Below are 20741 nucleotides of genomic sequence, written 5' to 3'. Positions count from 1 at the left end.
ATAGGTGCGATGCAGATGCTGTTTTTTTAAGGTGTCACTAGGTGCCTAAAAAATTAAAAGCAACTTTAAAAAATATAAACAGCATTTCCAACTTAAGTTAGGCGCCGTTTATAGAATACGGGCCAATGTACCTGCAACAAGAAGGAACAAACTGCATATTTTATACAGGTAAGGCAAATAAAGATGTTTGTACTTGATTCTTCACTGAGGTAACTATGGCAAAGACAATTTACATTGCTTGCTAAAGAATCTTGATTTGCTCCAGGACGATGATGGACTTTTGACACTGGCTGCTGTGTAATGATTGTAGGCCTGTAAGTGCAAGCAGCGCTCAGAGGCTTCCTCAGACACATATGCTTTGGCACTTTGCTCCTGCCTAGATCTATGAACCAGCAAAGGGATACTGCTGTTGATGTTCAAGATATCACTTACTAAAACAGAAGCCTGCTCAGAAAGGTATAGCTCTCCCTTTTATCTTGGTTGTATTTTTTGAGGGGATGGAGACAACATCCACTACAGATGACCTGCACAGAATCAACCATTCTCTGCAACAGAAGGGATCCCCCCCCTTTATTTGTAAGCATTGATCTTTTTCCTCAGTTTCATCAAAGCTGAAATAGACATTGTTTCCAGGTTCTTGGGGCATTCACCTGCAGTCATAGCAGTCATCTTGCTGGCAAGTTGGCTCCCAAGCAGATGGAATCTCTTGTGAATATCATGCATAACATTTTGGGATCCGACTGTACCACAACACCCTCTTTGGCCTGTGTCATGGCACAATGAAGAAGCATCTATTCAAGTTAAGAACTAATGAAAACTAAAATGGATGAAGAGAACAATGACAACTGTCAGTAGAACACAAAGAAATTCAACAATTTCTGGAAAAACTTTGTTTTCACATCTGGGCAACAGTGTAGAAAAACACAAAACTGAAGAGGCTTAAGGGGCTACTGTACACAGGAAAGGCCATATTAGAACTTTGTACTACAGTAGTTCCAAGCTCTGGGAGAGTTTTTTCATCTTGGCACCTTCAGACAACCACCACAAGATTCAAATCTTGCTTATCAATGAAGTTTAAAAAAAAAATCCTGCTTACTCCTAAATGATTTTTAATACAGTCAAATGTTTCTTTAAATTTATTTCTTAAACTATGTCATGTTTTATAAAGATACAGCAGCTTTCTAAATGTAGGTCACAGTAGTCATTGAGGTTTATTTGTGCATTGGTTTCCTTGCAAATGAAGCTGCCCACAGAGATACGCACTGAATGAATCTTAGCAACAAGGCTGCATAATTTTAAAAAGAACATTAATGAAGTATCTAAGTCTGAATAATTGCAGTTAAAAGTTTTATTGAACAAAAGAAGTAAACATGGTAGTCTGAATTCACTGAGCAAAAGCAGCTCTACGGCAGAAGCTGCACTTTGTGCTAAATAACCTTATTAACTGAGACTGTACAAAGTAGTATGTGCAAGCCATTTCAACAGGATAGGAGAAAAAAGTAGATTAGATTTAATCCTAAAAACAATTTGGTCAGAAGACAAATTTTGTTGCTGAAGGTTAACGCATTTCTAGCCCTTATCTAACCAATATCAGTATAAATGTACAAGAAGCTTTACAGATATACTGAAATACTCTATAAATTATGCCCTCACCCAAACATAAGCAAAAACAACAACAACTTCCCCCTCCCCACCATGATACAGCAGTTCAAAATCTGAAAGGTAAAGGTATCCCCTGAATTAACTGCTTCATTTAGATGAGAAATAAACAGAAAATTATTATGCTAGGTAACAAACCTAGCTACAAAGTATAAAGGGCCAAAATATTTTACTAGTACTATGTAATAGTTTTATTCAATAGGTCTGGTTTCTCCAGTCTTCCTAAAAATACAAATATATTCTCATGGCCCCGGAACAATAAGCTGGGTCATGTAAACAAACATGTTAAGAATCCCCGAGCAAAAAGAGGGTGGTAGCTCATACCAGTTGACAACCATTTTAGGGCCCCTTTTATCAAACCATAGTAGAGCATTTTTATCATGGGCCAGCGAGATTAAATGCTCCAATGCTCATTCAATTCCTATAAGTGTCAGAACATTAACCTCACTAGCTCGCAATAAAAGCCTCTACCGTGGTTTGATAAAAGGGGGCCTAGGTGTGGAGAAGACCATCTCTGTCATTTGTAGTCACACAAAAAAAAATGTAAAGGCAGTCCCTGGATTAAGGGCGAGTTACATTTTTACAACTGTTCTTAAGTCAGATTTGTATGCAACTCACAGCATGTGAGAATCTTTGTGTTTTTGTGTATATATGTACAGTATACAGTGTATAAATATGTGTGTGTGTGTGTATATATATTTACACACACACACATACATACATATTCACACACACACACACATATATATGGGTTCTTTAAATCCAGACTAGAGAATGACATAGGGACAAATTTTTCCCCGTCCCTGCAAGAATTCATTTTCCCATCCCATCAAGTTCTTTTCCTGTCCCTGCCCCATTTCTGCAAGCTCTGTCCTCATCTGCACAAGCTTCAAACACTTTAAAATCATAATTGTTTGAGGCTTGTGCAGTTAAGGTAGAGCTTACAGGAATGGGACAGGGACAAAATTTGCGGGAACAGGATGGGGAAATGAGTTCCTGCGGGGATGGGGGAAAAATTGTCTCCATGTCATACTCTAATCCGTACCACTATAAAAGTGGTTCAGGTTTTTTTTATAAATCTAGACATCAGTCTAGAACCATCTTAAATTAAATTCAATCATTTTGGCATTGTACTTTGCCCAGGGCCAGTATTAGTTGTGAATGGGCTCAGGGCAGAAACTGAGGAAGGGGACCTCCTTTAGCTTGAAGCAGGCTTGGTGGTTCTTGTGGCCTGGAGACCTTGGACAATTGCTCTGGTTACCACCCCTAATGCCTGCCCCAATTCTGCCTCAATCCACTCTGCAGATTACTTTTGTGTGGGATCAGACTGGCCAGGGTGTGGACTGCAGATATGGGATTAAAGGGGGCCTATTTTCCATTCCTGCTGCTACCCACTCAAACCTTTGGTGGAGATGAAAATGAGTTGTTGTTGCTTGAGTGAGGCAGATCCCAGAGCTGCAAGTTTGACTCCTCTTACCACATAGGTCTGGTATCTCCGTTCCTCCACACCCTGCAGCTTTGCCAAATTGACAGCTACTGTCCAGCAGGAGCAGTGCTTTAAAGAGAGTGCCCAAGGTCAGCCCCATTGGGGACTTTCTTCTGCCACATCTGCATCCTATAATGTCACTTCCTTCGGCAGAAAGGACAGAGAAAAAGCCCCAATGGGGCCAACCTTGGGCATTTTCTTTACAATGCTGCTCTTGCTAGTCAGCTGCTGCCACTTTGGAAAGACCATAGAGAGCAGAGGAATGGAGATGCCTGATCTGCAAGGTGAGAGGGAAAGGGGAATGGGAGAGGGTGACTGCATTCCTTTGTATGAGACCAATATAAGTCAGACGTTTGTAACCCAGGGACTGCCTGTAATCTAATGTAACAATGTTTGTTACATTCTCTCCCTGGCTTTATTTATTGGGCTTTCTAATGTAAGGTACCTCTCACATATTAAAACGTACCTAATTTTAATATTTAATAGACAATTCCATATTCATTTGATAAAACATTTGGCTTTGTTGAATACAATTTTCATTGTGTTTACTGTTTGATAAATACCCTAGGCCACCCAAACAGTTCAAGCAATTTCACAGTCTCTTTATAAAAGACATTGTACCGAATGCTATAGGCTGTGCCTTACAGAAATGACTGATGGAACTTTATAAAAATCCATGATGGAGTGCAAGATATTAATTATTACATCTTAAGTCAAATGATGTTTCTAAGGTGCTGAAAGAGGAGATTCCCTACAGGGTGAGCCTGTGTTGTCCTCCGGTGGAAAAACTGTAAGAGTGCACGCTCGAATACCACCAAGGGATTCTGGGAGGTCAAAGACTTTGTGCCATTCATCCTTTTCTGGGTCATATTTTTGGACAATTTCCACCATACACCTATTGTTCCAGGAATATCCGCCAACAACATAGATTTTATTTTCAAAGACCGCCACACCAACATCACTCTGTCCTCGTAACATAGCAGCTATCGGAGTCCACTGATCTAATGATGGTGAATAGTATTCACAGCTTAGAACATCATCATAATCACTAGTTCCTCTGAAATGATTACCACCAATAACATAAAGCTTGTCACCAACAGTACACATGCAGTGCAGACCTCGCACTGTGGTCATTGGAGCTTTCTGAGTCCATTTATCTGTATCAGGGTCAAAGCACATGAGTTCCTTTTGGAAAGTATCATGAGTAATTCCTCCTGCAAAGGGAAAAATGCATTGAAGTGTTAACATAATTTGCAGCAAACCATTAAATGATGAATCACGCACTACAGCAAGAATTGACAGAGAGGGCTGTGAACAAGGTCTGGGTTTTAGATACCCTTAGTTGATGTGATGCATTTATATACAGGCAGTCCCCAAGTTAAGAATGTCTGACTTACATCGGACTCATACTTACAAAACGGGGTCCTGCCTCTCCCTTCCTGTGTCCCATCATGCCCCTCTTCATCCTTCCCTCTGTTCTGAATCCCAAATTTGTGCCTCCCTCCCATGGGTGTTTACCTGCAGCGGCTCCTGCATGCAGCTAACCTGGAAGTCTTCCCTCACAAGTCAGAGGGAAGGAGGGAGAGAGGGAGATGGAGAAGGAGAGAGAAAGGAATCTAATTTGCAAAGCTTTGTTACCCTAAAAAACAAGATTTTTTGAAACCTGTGTCTGAAGTTGAAAATCCCTTCACTATATTACAGGGTTGGTCTATTACCAAGATAACTAGAAGATAGTAAAGACAACAGAGTAACTGATACTTGTTTTGTGTGGAACCATATGGAACTCTCTGATATACTTAAATATTGCAGCTTAGGATATGTGAGATTTGGTACAATTATATTTAGTCAGCAACCAGAAAAATAAAATATACTTTTAAAATTTGAAATGTTTTCCCATCATGGCAAGCAAGGTTGTTTGCTAATTAGAATGGACAACCTAGTTAAGGGGCAAATTCTGTAAAAGACGCCTAAAGTTAGGCACAATGTGGATATCCAACCACTTAGGCGTCCAAATAAACTGAATAAGCAGACCAATTAAAGACTTTAACAAACAATAATTGGAAGTTAGACATCCAAAGGTTGTGTGCGATTCACAAAATAGGTGTCCAGAATGTCATAGACGCCCATCGGAAAAAGCTGTGCCTAACGGGATAGGCGTGGGCATAGTTTTAATATGGATGTCCATTTACAGAATCATAATAGGGGATAAAGAAAGGGATCACGAACAAATCGGAGAAAGTTATCATGCACTGGTCGCCATACATGAAGAAGGACACAGTATTAATTGAAAGGGTCCAGAGAAGAGCGACTAAAATGGTTAAGGGGCTGGAGAACTTGCCGTACAGTGAGAGATTGGAGAAACTGGGCCTCTTCTCGCTTGAAAATAGGAGACAAGAGGGACAATATTGAAACATTCAAAATACTGAAGAGAATAGACTTAGTAGATAAAGACAGATTGTTCACCCTCTTCAAAGTAGGGAGAATGAGAGGGCACTCTCTAAAGTTGAAAGGGGATAAATTCCGTACTAACGTAAGAAGGTTCTTCTTCACCCAGAGACTGGTAGAAAACTGAAACGCTCTTCTGGAGTCTGTTATAGGGGAAAACACCCTCCAGGGATTCAAGACAAAGTTGGACAAGTTCCTGCTAAACTGGAACATATGCAGGTAAGGCTGGACTCATTTAGAGGACTAGTCTTTGACCTGGGGGCCGCCATGTGAGTGGACTACTGGGCATAATGCCCCACTGGTCTGACCCAGCAGTGGCAATTCTTATGTTCTTATGCCACTCAGAATCCTAACGCATCTACAATCTTTCACTTCACCTCAAATTATCATGGAGTTCCCATTAAACTCTTCACTTATTACGGGAGGCAAGCATATCAAGTTTTTTAAAGCTGTTTTCATGCCGATTGATGCTTATTAATATGTTTGGTTTTTCGTACCGTTTTTACTGATTAGTGCAGTCAATATTTGCTTGGATATTTTGATTGGAGTTTGGAGTTATGACATCACAGGGTGCTGTGCACGCCGGCAAATGTTTGAAAAGGGCGGCGGCTGTTTGCAGAGAGAAAAAAAGACCTGCAGACCAGTTGTTGCAACACATTAAGGATATCATAAAGTATTAAGAGACAACTCGCAGCATATGTTGTGGTAAGTGACATGTGGTGCATTTTTAACAGAGGTTTTATTTCTAGTAATAGTGTAAAAGGGGTTTTCATTTTGTCAGCGGGTTGAATAAATATATATCTTTTGGGGCAGAGATTGCTGTGTTGTGTTGCATGAATCTAAGATAGTAGTTTACAGTTTTTATATTTGTTTTCAGAGAGGCAGCTCATTTATAAATCCCCTGAAGATCTATTATGGATTGAAACACCAGCATATGAGAGGGTGTTGGGAGTTTGTACTGCATATCAGTGCTGATTGTGGCTGGATCCACCAGAGACAAGTGTTGCCTTTATGTTTGGGGATGTTTATTCTCCAGGGGCAAGTGTGCAAACATTGCAATAGTTTTATTAGAACTTGAAAAGGGTTTATGCAACAGTGTTGCTTTATGTGAGGGATCAGTGTTTAGAGAGGCAGTATTTATGAATAATTTAGTAAGGTAGGGAAGGAGGGGTGAGCATAAATTATTATGAAATAAAGGTACAGGATATGGACTTGAAATGATATCTAAATCATAAGAGGTCCTATGATTTAAATTCCTATTATGTTATGATATGCTCACCTCCCGTAATAAGTAAAGCTTTCGACAGTGTCCCACACCGTAGACTACTAAACAAGATGAAATCAATGGGTTTGGGTGAGAAACTAACTGCATGGGTCAGTGATTGGCTGAGTGGAAGACTTCAGAGGGTGGTGGTCAACGGCACCCTCTCTGAGACATCGGAGGTAACTAGTGGAGTGCCGCAGGGCTCAGTACTGGGACCATCCCTTTTCAACATATTCATAGGGGACTTGACCCGGGGGCTTCAGGGTAAAGTAGCACTGTTCGCCGATGATGCCAAACTGTGTAACATAGTAAGTGAAAGCAACCTACAGGATAGTATGACACAAGATCTGATCACGTTAGAAAACTGGTCCTCGACATGGCAGCTAGGCTTCAACGCTAAAAAATGTAAGGTCATGCATCTCGGCAGAGGAAATCCATGCAGAACATACTCCTTGAATGGAGAAACGCTAGCTAGGACCTCAGAGGAACGGGACTTGGGGGTAATCATCAGTGCAGACATGAAGGCTGCCAAACAAGTAGAGAAGGCCTCGTCAAAGGCAAGGCAAATGATGGGATGTATCAATAGAAGCTTCGTCAGCCGTAAACCTGAAGTCATAATGCCACTCTATAGAACCATGGTGAGACCCCATCTGGAATACTGTGTGCAATTCTGGAGGCCACATTACCGGAAAGATGTGCTTCGAGCTGAGTCGGTCCAGAGGATGGCCACTAGGATGGTTTTGGGGCTCAAGGGTCTCTCATACGAAGAAAGACTGGGCAAACTGCAGCTCTATACCCTAGAGGAGCGCAGGGAAAGGGGTGACATGATTGAGACATTTAAGTACGTCACGGGTCGTGTCGAGGTGGAAAACGATATATTCTTTCCCAAAGGACCCTCGGTCACAAGGGGGCACCCGCTCAAACTCAGAGGAGGGAAATTTAGTGGTGACACCAGGAAGTATTTCTTCACAGAAAGGGTGGTGGATCACTGGAACAGACTTCCGGAGCAGGTGATCAAGGCCACCAGCGTGCTCGACTTTAAGAATAAATGGGACATCCACGTGGGATCCCTACGAGGGTCGAGTTAAGAAACAGGTCATTAGCATTCAGACTTAATGGGGTGGGTCAATAGAGTGGGCAGACTTGATGGGCTATGGCCCTTTTCTGCCGTCATCTTTCTATGTTTCTATGTTTCTATGTTTCTAAGTAAAGTGTTTAATGGGAATTCCATGTATAATTTGAAAGTGAAAGGTTTTGAGAGTTTGATTCTAAATTATTGAGGATTCGCTATTGATCAGCAGATTTCAGCTATTATAAGGACATATCTAAGAAAAATTTGCTGTAGAATAAAAGTTTGACCATCTTGTTACCTACCTGTTCTATTAATCATTTGGATTTCTGCCAGGTACTCGTGACCTGGATTGGCCACAGCTGGAAATAGGATACTGGGTTAGATGGACCATTGATCTGAACAGGAGTAGTAACAACTCAGGGCCACAACCCAATTGGGTTTTCAGCATTTCTTCAGAGAATATGCATGAGATCTATTTGCATACAATAGAGGCAGTGCATGAATGTACATAGATCACATGTATATTCTTTGGGAAAGTCCTAAAAACCCAACTGGGTTGCGGCCCTTGAGGACCAAGGTTGCCCATCCTTGCATTAGACTAGTGTTTCTCAACACACAGTACGCATACCCTTAGGGGTACGCAAGCTGCTTGTTGGTGGTATATGGCACTACATGGGTCTCTCACCCCCCCTTCCTCAATGGCCACCGCTGCTGAGGATCCCATGACCTCCTTATTGCCTGCCCACCCACACCCCTCCGCTGAAGCTGCTGCTGTCGCTGGGGATCCCATGCCCTCCTTACTGCCCACCTTCCTCCATCGAAGCCGACTCAGAAGGCTTCTCTCAGATGTCAGAACTGAAATCAGAGGGAAGCCTTTTGGGTCAGCAGGGGATTCCAGTTACCTCCTTCCAGGTGGGTTGTTTCTTCCTGCCTTCAGCGGCACTTGTTGCAGGGACGTGTCAGCGGCTCTTTCACACTGCACGTGGCTGACCCAGAAGGGAAGGCTTGTGGGTCAGCCATGTGCAGCATGGCTAGATGGCCCTGAAGGAAGTAAGTGCAGCCCTGGAGCGAGCAAGTAAGAGAAAGAGGGGACATGATCTGGGAGAAAGGGAGAAAGCAGGAGGGGGAAGAAGCGCATTGGGACATGGGAGGGGCACAATTTTGGGACAAAAGCTGGCAGGCAGGGAAGGGGGGCACGAATATGGGTCACAGAAGGGAATGAGGAAGGGAGCAATAACTTGGGACATAGACAGGAAGGAATAGAAAAGGAGAATTGTTGGGCATGAGTGTGTGAGAGGGAAAGAGCTGGTGCACATGGGGAAAGGAAAGTTGTCGGGCATAGAGAGAGAGTATTGAGGTAGAGATGCATGGGGAAGAGGATTAAAGGGGGAGAAATGGTGGTGGAGAGGGAACAGAGGGACAGATTGAAGGGGATGCAAGGGGGAGGAATGCTGGTTATAGTGATGGCGGGAGGGATGTGGCATGGTGCTGGAAAGGAGTGATAGGAAAAATGGGCAGTGGTGAAAAATGATGCACATGATCTGGGGGATACGAGAAGGAGAAATGTTGGATGTGACAGTACAGGGGGTCGGAGAGAGGCACCCTGGATCCCTCTCTCTTTCCCCACTCCCTTTGCCACAAGGGAGGGAATAAGTGTAAGATAAATGGACAGTGAGAGAGGGAAATATGAAATCACCAGACAACAAGGGTGAGAATTTACATCGGTGTCTATATTTTGCACTATATTTGTCTATTTTTCTACAGTTGTTACTGAGATGACATTGCATATTTTAAAGTCATCTGCCTCGACCGCTTTGAAAACCCCCCAAATATAAATAATTAACATTTTCTATGCGTACAGTGTGCTTTGTGGGGTTTTTTAAAATTATGTGGTTTCCATTTTGTATTAATAAGATATTGTCTGTATATAAAAAATGAATGGAAGAAATTGCATTACAATTAGTACTATTATTATGGGGGTGGCGTCGGGGGCAGAGCTGGGCAGGGATACTTGGTTGATATTTGTTAAGACTTAGGGGGAACTTGGCATGAAGAAGTTGAGAAACACTGAGCTAGACATTTCACTTTTTCTGTCGAGTAATCAATTTTAAATCCAATTGCAAGGATGGAATGCATTAAAAGACTTATAAAAATCTTTCAGAATCTCCTCCCTCAGTCCAATCATAAAAATGTCATAAGAATTGCCACTGCTGGGTCAAACCAGTGATCCATCGTGCCCAGCAGTCCGCTCCCACAGCGGCCCCTAGGTCAAAGACCAGTGCCCTAACTGAGACCAGCCCTATCTCCGTACGTTCCGGTTCAGCAGGAACTTGTCTAACTGTGTCTTGAATCCCTGGAGGATGTTTTCCCCTATAACTGCATCCAGAAGAGCGTTCCAGTTTTCCACCACTCTCTGGGTGAAGAAGAACTTTCTTATGTTTGTACAGAATCTATCCCCTTTTAACTTTAGAGAGTGCACTCTCATTCTCCCTACCTTGGAGAGGGTGAACAACCTGTCTTTATCTACTAAGTCTATTCCCTTCAGTATCTTGAATGTTTCGATCATGTCCCCTCTTGGTCTCCTCTTTTCAATGCTGGTAATATTTAAAGGCTTTAGTCTAATATGTTTTATTAGAAAAAGGCTGGCATATTATGGTATGTTCCTAGTGCCCAAAACGGTGCCCATGATTTGGTAGATATTACCATAAAATAAACTTATATATTGCTTTTGTATGCTTTTTGAACTGGGAAGGCAATATATTAGTTTTATTTTAATAAATAATTTCAAACAAGACATAAAAATTATACATATTTATAATCAAGCAGAATACAAAATTTATTACACATATTTCTATCTCATTCTTCTTGAAACGTTTACTTTTAAGTGATATTGGACATATCAATTGCTTACAAAAATATATTCTTACCTGAAATGTACATTAAACCTCCAAAAACTGTTCCAGCATGACCATAATGTGGTTCATTCATTTTTGCAACATAACTCCATTCATTCATTCTTGGGTTGTAACACTCCACTGTGGCTGTAAAGGAGGAAATCACAATTTAAAAAATATATGAAAAGAGTAAAATATATTGGGGCTGATCTTCAAACTGCAGGAGGCAGGCTGGCTAACTTCCACAGGCAGTGAATATCCGATTTATTTTTTGCAACTATAAATTTAGCTGGCCAAGTCAATATTCAGTGCTGGCAACCCTTCCTTTTACAAAAGTGTAGCACAGTTTTTAGCACCAGTAGTGGCAGTAACAACCCCTATGCTCTTAGGAATTCTATGAGCATCGGAGCTCTTACCGCCATGACCAGGGCTATAAATTGTGCTACGCTTTTGTAAAAAAAAAAAAAAAAATAGGAGGGGGGGGGAGTTTATAGCGACCAACAGATAGACCAGCTATTTATGCAGCCCAATCTAGTCACAAAACGTAACTAGCCAGCAATTTGAAATTCACAACATAGCCTGTTAAGCACTATTTAATCAGCTAGAAGCCATTCTTGGCCAGTAAAATAGTACTGAATATCACACTGATTATGCCTTCAGGAAAAAATTCGGTATTACAAAGATTGATTCTTTATAGAAAGCTTGTGCCTTAAGTGTCCGGTGGTCACGTCCGTAATCGCTTTCAGCTCTCACCTCCTCCAGCACCGGACACACGCACAAGCTGCACTGCCTCCAATGGTTACCTTACATTCTGAAACATTCCAGAATGCGACCGCCGGACTCTTAGGCCCTGATTCTGCAAAGTGCGTCCCGATTTTAGGCAGCTGTAGGCGTCCTACAGCTGTCTAATCAGCCAATCGGGATGCACGTTTTTTTAAAAAATGCTCCCCAGGCTGGCTGCCTATATTGAAGGCGCCTCCGGGAGCCTAGGGAGGCCCACAAGACCACCTAATCGCCTTAGGCGAACCTAGGCGGCCCTACGCGTCTCCCTAGTAGAGAAAGAGATGCTTACAATGTAGGCCAGCAAAATGCTGGCCTACATTGTAAGTAGATGTGGACGCTATATTTATCGCGGCAAGGGATCTCCCTGCTGCGATAAGTATAGCGGCCGCAGCCGTCTAACCAATCGCTGGCAGGAGGGTGCCCAACCCCTCCTGCCAGAACGCCGCCCCCTCCCGAAACTCCCGATCACCGGCAAGAGGGTGCCAACCCCTCCTGCCGGAATGCCGAATCCCCCCCCCCCCTGAAACTCTCGATCGCCAGCAGAAGGGTACTCAACCCCTCCTGCTGGAAAGCCGCACCCCCTCTGGACCCCCCCCCCCCCGCTACCACCCCCCGATGGTTTTGCTGCCGTCCATCTGGCAGGCCCGCCTCATCGAAATGAGGTGGGCCCACCCCTTCCAGGCCCATTCCCGCTAAGCCTAAGGCCTAATTGGCCCAGGCTATAGAAGCCTGGATCAATCAGGCCTTAGGCATAGCGGGTCTGCCCATCCCCAACCACTCCTGCCGGAACGCCGCCCCCTCCTCTCTGAAACTCCCGATCACCGGCAGGAGGGTGCCAACCCCTCCTGCCAAAAAGCTGAAACCCCCCCCCCACGAAACTCTCCATCGCCAGCAGGAGGGTACCCAACCCCTCCTGCTGGAAAGCTGCATTTTACTGGCCTACATTGTAGGCATCTCTTCCTCTACTAGGGAGACGCGTAGGGCCACCTAGGATGGACTGGAGTATGTTTTGACAGCAACTCCAATATCTGGGAAAGTAGGGTCAGTGCAGGGCAGGGTGGATAAAAATAAAAAATTAAAGAAAAGAAAAGAAAAGAATTGGATATTTTGATTTAAAACAGATTTTTAAAAAAATTTAAATTGGATATTGAGAGAGAAAAAAAAAAAAATCTATTGATAAGATTTTTTTTTCTATTTAAGATGCATTATAGTCCAAAAGTTACTCATCATGAAATAAGGATTAGTTTTAAAGTATGTAGTCTGAGGTTGTATATTCATGCAATGCTTACATTTTTTTGATAAATGAACTCCATTAATCCATTCATAACATCACAGACAATTTTTCTATCTAGAAGATATCACAGATGCTCGGTTTTGCATGTCTCAAAACTGTGAATTTGTTTCTGCAGAGATAACATGCTTCTTCACAGCAAAAATGTCATAAAATATAGAGTTGAGATAAAGACCCTAGCCCCATTGTTCTTTGCAAAACTGATGTACACAGAATCAACCCCTTACCTCTCAAGTGCTAAGTTTATATATCTGCACAAGAGCTAAGTGTGAGGAGGGAGGGGCAAGCAGTAAAAATTTAAGTGAAACCTTTTGAGCAAAGTACCGTATTTTCATGCATATAACGCGCGCGTTATACGTGTTTTTACAAACCGTGCATACCCTTGCGCGGTATACGCGTTGTACAAAATTTTTTTTACATAGTTCCCCCCCCCCCCCCCCGACGTCTGATTCACCCCCCGCAGGACCGCTCGCACACACCCGCACCCCCACCCCGAAGGACCGCCGACTCCCCGACACGATCGGGGCAAGAGGGAGCTCAAGCCCTCTTGCCCCAGCCAACCTTGGCACCCCCGACACGATCGGGGCAAAAAGGAGCCCAAGCCCTCTTGCCCCGCCGAATCCCCAACTCCCCGACAATATCGGGCCAGGAGGGAGCCCAAGTCCTCCTGGCCCTGGTGACCCCCCCCCCCCCCCTAGTTGTTCGGGCCAGGAGGGAGCCCAAACCCTCCTGGCCACGGCGACCCCCTAACCCCACCCTGCACTACATTACGAGCAGGAGGGATCCCAGGCCCTCCTGCCCTCGACGCAAACCCCCCTCCCCCCAACGACCGTCCCCCCCAAGAACCTCCGACCGCCCCCCCAGCCGACCCGCGACCCCCCTGGACGACCCCCACGACACCCCCAACCCCCTTCCCCGTACCTTTCTGCAGTTGGCCGGACAGACGGGAGCCAAACCCGCCTGTCCGGCAGGCAGCCAACGATGGAATGAGGCCGGATTGGCCCATCCGTCCCAAAGCTCCGCCTACTGGTGGGGCCTAAGGCGCCTGGGCCAATCAGAATAGGCCCGGGAGCCTTAGGTCCCTCCTGGGGGCGGGGCCTGAGGCACATGGGCCCAACCCGACCATGTGCCTCAGGCCCTGCCCCCAGGAGGGACCTAAGGCTCCCGGGCCTATTCTGATTGGCCCAGGCGCCTTAGGCCCCACCAGTAGGCGGAGCTTTGGGACGGATGGGCCAATCCGGCCTCATTCCGTTGTTGGCTGCCTGCCGGACAGGCGGGTTTGGCTCCCGTCTGTCCAGCCAACTACAGAAAGGTACGGGGAAGGGGGGTGGGGGTGTCGTGGGGGTCGGGTCGGCTGGGGGGGCGGTCGGAGGTTCTTGGGGGGGGCGGTCGTTGGGGGGAGGGGGGTTTGCGTCGAGGGCAGGAGGGCCTGGGATCCCTCCTGCCTGTAATGTAGTGCGGGGTGGGGTTAGGGGGTCGCCGTGGCCAGGAGGATTTAGGCTCCCTCCTGGCCCGAACAACTAGGGGGGGGGGGGGTCGCCAGGGCCAGGAGGACTTGGGCTCCCTCCTGGCCCGATATTGTCGGGGAGTTGGCGGGGCAAGAGGGCTTGGGCTCCCTTTTGCCCCGATCGTGTCGGGGAGTCGGGGGGGGAAAGAGGGCTTGAGCTCCCTCTTGCCCCGATCATGTCGGGGGTGCCAAGGTTGGCTGGGGCAAGAGGGCTTGAGCTCCCTCTTGCCCCGATCGTGTCGGGGAGTCGGCGGGGCAAGAGGGGAAGCAGCAGGACACCGGTAGGAGCTTCTACATGAAGGGGGGGGTCAGGAGGCTGTGGGGGTGCGAGCGGTCCTTCAGGGTGGGGGTGCGTGTGAGCGGTCCTTCGGGGTGGGGGTGCGAGCGGTCCTGCGGGGGGGGGATGAATCGGACGTCGGGGGGGGGGGCATCAGGCTTTCAGGGTGGGGACAGGACTTCAAGGGGGAAAGGAGAGTCGGGGCGGGCGAAAGAAGAGTCGGGGTGGCCAGAGGAGAGTCGGGGCGGGCGACTGGAGAGTCGGGCAGCATGCGCGGTATACGGGTGTGCGCGGTATACAAAAATTTCTGTACATAAATTTGTGTTTTCCGCGCGCTATACCCGTGTGCACGTTTTACACGGGTGCGCGTTATCTACGTGAAAATACGGTAATCCATAAGCCTTGGGATCTTTGTGTGTATAGCCTGAGGTTATCACATTATTCTCTCATTTGAGGAGAAACCCTATAATGGCAGCAGGCCCTAAACAAGACCCAGTTTGGGAATATTTTAATGAAGTTCCTCTATCTATGGGTAAGGCAGGCATGTGTGCAAAATGCAAACATTGCAACAAAAAATGCAAGGCCTGGTAGCCTAAATGAAACATCATGAAACATGTTTTGAAGAAAATGACAAAAGGAACATGTTTGAAAAGACAGGATTTTCAGGTTGGTAAATATTTTGATGTTATATTTCTTAAGACAGCCTTGAGGAACTGTCATTTTTGAGCATAAACATTTATTTCTGCATGTTACCATCATTTTGATATAGCTGTTATGAAGAAATAAGAGTTGAAGCAAGTAAATATTCCTTTTTGGGCAGTACTATCATATTATCATACCACAGGGTAGTCAGAGACACCTGCCTGAAAGCTGCTATAGCTCAATAAGTAAAAACCCTGTGCTCCTCTTCCAGAGGTCATAAGTTCAAATCCCAACCAGCTCCCCCAGCACATATTTTAATTGTGGCATTCTACTTTGCAGGTGCACCTTGATGATCTCACAATGAGGTCACCATTGTGCAACTGTAAACCTCCATTTGCAATGAAGTAGAAGCCATGCTAAGGTCTGTATCTTTTTTATCTGTTTTTAATCTTTTGTAAATGAAGTTATGTATGTAATCTATATATTTTTGTCATGTGCTTTATTTGCATGAATGCACCTGTTTTAAGAATGACCTCATTGAAGCAATCTTTTAGTGAGAAAAAAAGGGTAGCTTTTTAGCGAAGAAACATAAATCTGTTTTTTTTCGTGTGCTGTGCTTCAGTTAATGATCTTTCCCTCTAATTAGCAAATAGCATTACTGTTTGCCCAGAAAAATATAAGGTTTTACATGCAATATCTATGTATTGATGTGCCCTGTTTGTGTGGTGGCTTATTAAATGTATTTTAAGCTTAATAAAGCAAAAATAAAAACCCAGAGAGCTATTTAATACATTGCATTAAGGACATCCAAACTGTGTCTAAGTTCCGTCCATAGAACTTGGGTCTATCTGGAGCCTAAACTATGCTCAAAAGTAGACTTCCTTACATTGTCTATAAGACCTAGTTTTACAATTGCTATGCAGCTTGCTAGCTCACTCTGTAGTACACTGGTTAAACCTACAGCCTTCTATCCTAATGTTGCTGGTTCAAATTCCAGTCACTCTGTCTGATGAAAGAGAAATAAATAAAAGCATTAAAAAGATCCAACTCCCAGTATTACAATCATAATGAAAAACAGCATAAAATCACCATTCTAATAACATAATAATAAAATATTATAACATTAAGGACATTGTTTGGATGTCCAAATTTCACCTAAAACCCAATTCTCTAAAGGACGTCTAAAAAGTTAGACGCCTAAAGAGTGCTGAACTCCGCTGAGCGCGAGTCTACAAAGGACGCCTAACTTAACTTTATACGTGTTTTGCAGAATCAGGTCCTATATCTTCACCCTATATATACACTTTGAGTAAACTATATTCACCCTATATAAACACCTCATCTTATGCATTTATACTACTGTATAAAACACTCATCCTACATAATCTCATACATAATGCTAGTATCGTGTATTTACACACATCCTGGTAAATCTAGTTTCCTGTACATCATATTCCCAGCTTTCTGGATATATCTACTATGTGGACCTGGCTGATAGTCAAACAAAATATCTTAAAAAAAAATAAACCAAAACAACTTATCAGTTAACATGGATGTTTAAGCAAATACAAGGATACATATGCTATAATGTTATTGTTTTGGTTAAAAAAAAACTATTTCAATTGTTAAGGTAATTATTATTTTTCTACTTTCAATAAAGTACCACAGAAAAGTTGTTCAAATATGAATGGTTAACCTATTAAACTGAAGATACTTCACCTCCCAATAATTTCATAATAATGTATGTTAATTTAACCAAATCAGTAATTTTTTTTTATATAAATTTTAAAACTAATCTGAAAAGTTAATTTTCAAAAATTGAAACCTTCATTTGATTGCAATTATTAAGATCTATACCAGCAACAATGTAGTCTTTCTATAGAAACCCCCGATTTAAATGAAATCCGCCCTGATGCAGGGCAGACTTTTTTTACGGTCCGAGTCTTGAAAATGGCAATGACGAATCAGGAGCAAGTATTAGGTCTCTTCCCTCTTGGTAGTGGAGGAAAAACATCTTATAGTGGAAGTTAGCAAGTAAAATATAATACTACTAGATTGTTAGTTCAGTATTGCCTGTTGCCAGAATGTGACTGTTGGGCAGACTGGATGTACTGTGCAGGTCTTTCCTGCTGTCATTTACTATGCCATAAATTACAAAGTCCTACACCAGTCCGGTTCCTTAGAAAGATTCAGAATTTATTCAGTTTATTTTTTCTAATACAATAATTCTAATATAAAGAAATTTGCTTGCAGAATTTCATATTTTTGAGGTGCATAGATAAATTGTATTGAGAAACAGGCTTTGATATCAATGTGGTACAAGACAAAAAGCAAAGACATCTCAAATTTTTTAAATATGTAAACACTTACCTAGTTCACCAGCTGCATTTCGACCACCAACTGCATATAAATGACCTTTGAGGGCACTTAGGTGGAAGAACGTACGTTTTTCATTCAAAGATGCCACTTGCATCCATTTATTATAACGAGGATCAAATCTGAAGACAGTGTCAACTGCTGTTTTTCCTTTTGTGTCATAATTACTCTGTCCACCAACCACGTAAAGAAAATTCCCAATTACGGCAATACCATGTTGATACCTTGGTGCATCCATGGGAGCTAAAGATTTCCATTCATGTGCTTTTTCATCATACATTCGTAGTTCTTTGCTAACAACTAATTGCTGCCTTAAAACTCCACCCAATGTAACTAGGTGAGAGCTGTCAGACCGAATAGCAGTTCTCTCAGACTGCATAACTGGCTGCATGAATGGCATCATTTGGTAGTTGCTGGCTTCCAAAAGTAAATTCACACACGTATTATCTGTTCTCATGAAATCCACTGTTTGTACATGGTTAATAAGATCCTGTGGTGTCATGAGTGGAAATCTGATGTTCTTCATTAGTTTTGCAGCATATTCCATTCGGGGTTCTTCATACCGTAGCCATCGACAAGCAGCCTTGAAAAGCTCAAGTTCAGTACAGAGCTTAAGGCTATTACTTGAAAGTACAAAGGCAAGACGATCAAACGGAAGCTTCACAAACTCACCAGTACTTAATAAAGGAAGAAAATTCTTCAGAATGAAATTATTAACATATTTATCCACTTCTGTCAGATTGAAGGTGTTAGCAATTCGTCCAATCTCCACACAGTTTTCTAAAGATACCTAAAAGCAGAATAGAAAAAAAAAAAAAAAAAAAGGCTATTGACATCTAGAAAACAAAATTATCACTTGAAGAAAAGTAATAAACACAAGTTAATTTTCTAACTATAATTTGTGGATATTATGTTTATTTCACACTTACTATCGCTATAGCTAAATAAGATAGATCTAAGTGGTTTACAATCTAAAAAAAAAAAAAAGGAAAAAGAATTTATCACACAAAGACATAGGAAAAGATATAAAGGGAGAGAAGAGTAATATTTATTTATTTTAAAAATTTCTATACCATTTAAAACTAAATGGTTTACATGAATTACAAACTACGAATTGAGACCTGCTCTATGTTCTCCAGATACTTGTTTAAACCTTAGAATTAGCAGTATTACATGAATTACATACATAAATTATAAAAGAACATAATAAAACAAACATGCCTAAAAACATATCTGCCAAATAGCAGCAAAAGCTTAACATAAGAACATAAGCATTGCCTCTGCCGGGTCAGACCAGAGGTCCATCGTGCCCAGCAGTCTGCTCCCGCGGCGGCCCCCCAGGTCCATAACCTTTACCTAAATCGTGTATTCCCTATTCGTTTAGTGTCCTGTATAGTTACCCTCTATCTGTATCCTTCAATCCCCTTCACCTTCAGGAAATAAAAAGATTATGAATAACTCTTCAGCTAAACCTTAGAAGATTACCGACTAGAAAAAGGCGTCTACAAATGTGGGTGTCAGGTCAAAAGCGCGCCGGAACAAAGGCGCGCCCAGACAATTGAGCGCAGCGCGGAGGCGTGCGCCGCTCTAAATTACTGTTTTTAGGGCTCCGACGGGGGGGGCGTGGGGGGGGAACCCTCCCACTTTACTTAATAGACATCGTGCCGCGTTGTGGGGGCATTGTGGGGGGTGTGGCGGGTTGTAACCCCCACATTTTACTGAAAACTTAACTTTTTCCCTGTTTTTAGGCGCGATGTCTATTAAGTAAACTGAGGGGGTTCTCCAACAAAACCCCCCGTTGGAGCCCCTAAAAACTGTAATTTTGTGCGGCGCGCGCCTCCACACTGCGCTCAATTGTCGGCGCGCGCTTTTGTCTTTCGCGCCGTTGTCTATGAACCACAAATGTGTCTTTAGTAATTTTCTAAACAGGCCCCTTTCACGACAATTTCGTATTTGGCCCACAAGGGAGTTCCATATTTTAACTGCAGCACAACAGAAAGTCATTTTACCAGTCTCCACTAACCTCGGGTTAGCATTCATTTTCAGTAAAGCTAAATTCTCAGAACGTAATGATCTACTTGGTAAATCACTAAGCATATTATTTTTAAACAATTCTGCAGAAATCAGCTGACTGTACTGGAGTCTAACCTGCTCAACACTATCCAGAGGAAAAAGCATGAGCAAACAGCCATGTCTTTAGACTGAAGATGAGTCAGATTTATAAAAGGTTATTATATTCTGGTATCTACAGATGTCTTTTTTTTTTTTAATGAGAACATTTCCATTACAAGTTTACACATGGTAACCATTAGTAAATGGCCACAATATAAAAAGTAAAATGCACTTGACACATTCTTAACACCCACAAATTATCAATAGCTAGTTAATTAATGGATATATACAAAAGCTATACATATGTTCATTGTAGATATTACAAGTGCATAAAATATCTTGTTAGTTTAACTGGAAGTAGCTGGAAGACTGGGCTTCACTCATGAAAGTGGGGCGAGTGATTATGAGGGAGTTGTTCGAGTTGTTTTGTGTAGCTATTCGATTGTTGTGTTGTAGTTTTCAATGTTTGGGGGGTAACTGGCAGTGGTTTGTTTATAGTTGACCAATGGCTTCCAAGGGGAGGCGGAAGCAGTAGCTACAAAGCTAGAGACAAACAGTCTTGCTTTTATTTCAGCTATGTTATCCCTTTCACATTCCTATATGTTTTCCCTCAGCCTCTCTTACCCTCTCAATCCCTTACCTATACTGCAGCTCTTCTGTGTAGTCTGCTCTTAGTCCTGCTTTTACCTGCAGCCTAAAGGCTAGCTAAGCTTCTTTACCAATGTGACCAATGGGCTGCAGATGGAGGCAGGAACAGTAGCCACAGAGAATCTGCTTTAGCAACCTTCAGTCCTGCTTTTCCCTTCAGGCTATTGGCTGGTTAAGCTTCCTTAAGAATGTGTGACCAGGGTTTAAGGAGGAGGCGGGAATAGTAGCTAAAGAGACAAAAATCTCCTGTTTGAGCCCCCAAATGAGATTAGCCAAACTCCAGAC

At 43.1% G+C, this 20741-nt stretch overlaps 1 protein-coding gene across 7 annotated transcripts in view; it reads right to left on the bottom strand.

Annotated features, from left to right (window-relative positions):
• Positions 1–3571: 3571 nt before the first annotated feature.
• Positions 3572–20741, bottom strand: part of KLHL13 (kelch like family member 13) — a 118550-nt gene continuing 101380 nt past the window's right edge. For all 7 annotated transcript variants that reach the window (XM_033946294.1, XM_033946291.1, XM_033946292.1 and 4 more), the window contains 3 exons: positions 17691–18486; positions 10854–10967; positions 3572–4359 (listed from right to left, as the gene is read on the bottom strand). In XM_033946294.1, the coding sequence (XP_033802185.1) occupies positions 3872–4359; positions 10854–10967; positions 17691–18486 (1398 nt within the window). In that variant the 3' untranslated portion in view covers positions 3572–3871. The remainder of the gene's footprint in view (positions 4360–10853; positions 10968–17690; positions 18487–20741) is intronic.

Source organism: Geotrypetes seraphini, chromosome 5 (assembly GCF_902459505.1).
Source record: "Geotrypetes seraphini chromosome 5, aGeoSer1.1, whole genome shotgun sequence".
NCBI classification, from domain to species: Eukaryota; Metazoa; Chordata; class Amphibia; order Gymnophiona; family Dermophiidae; genus Geotrypetes; species Geotrypetes seraphini.
This window is presented reverse-complemented; position numbering and strand designations above follow the sequence as displayed.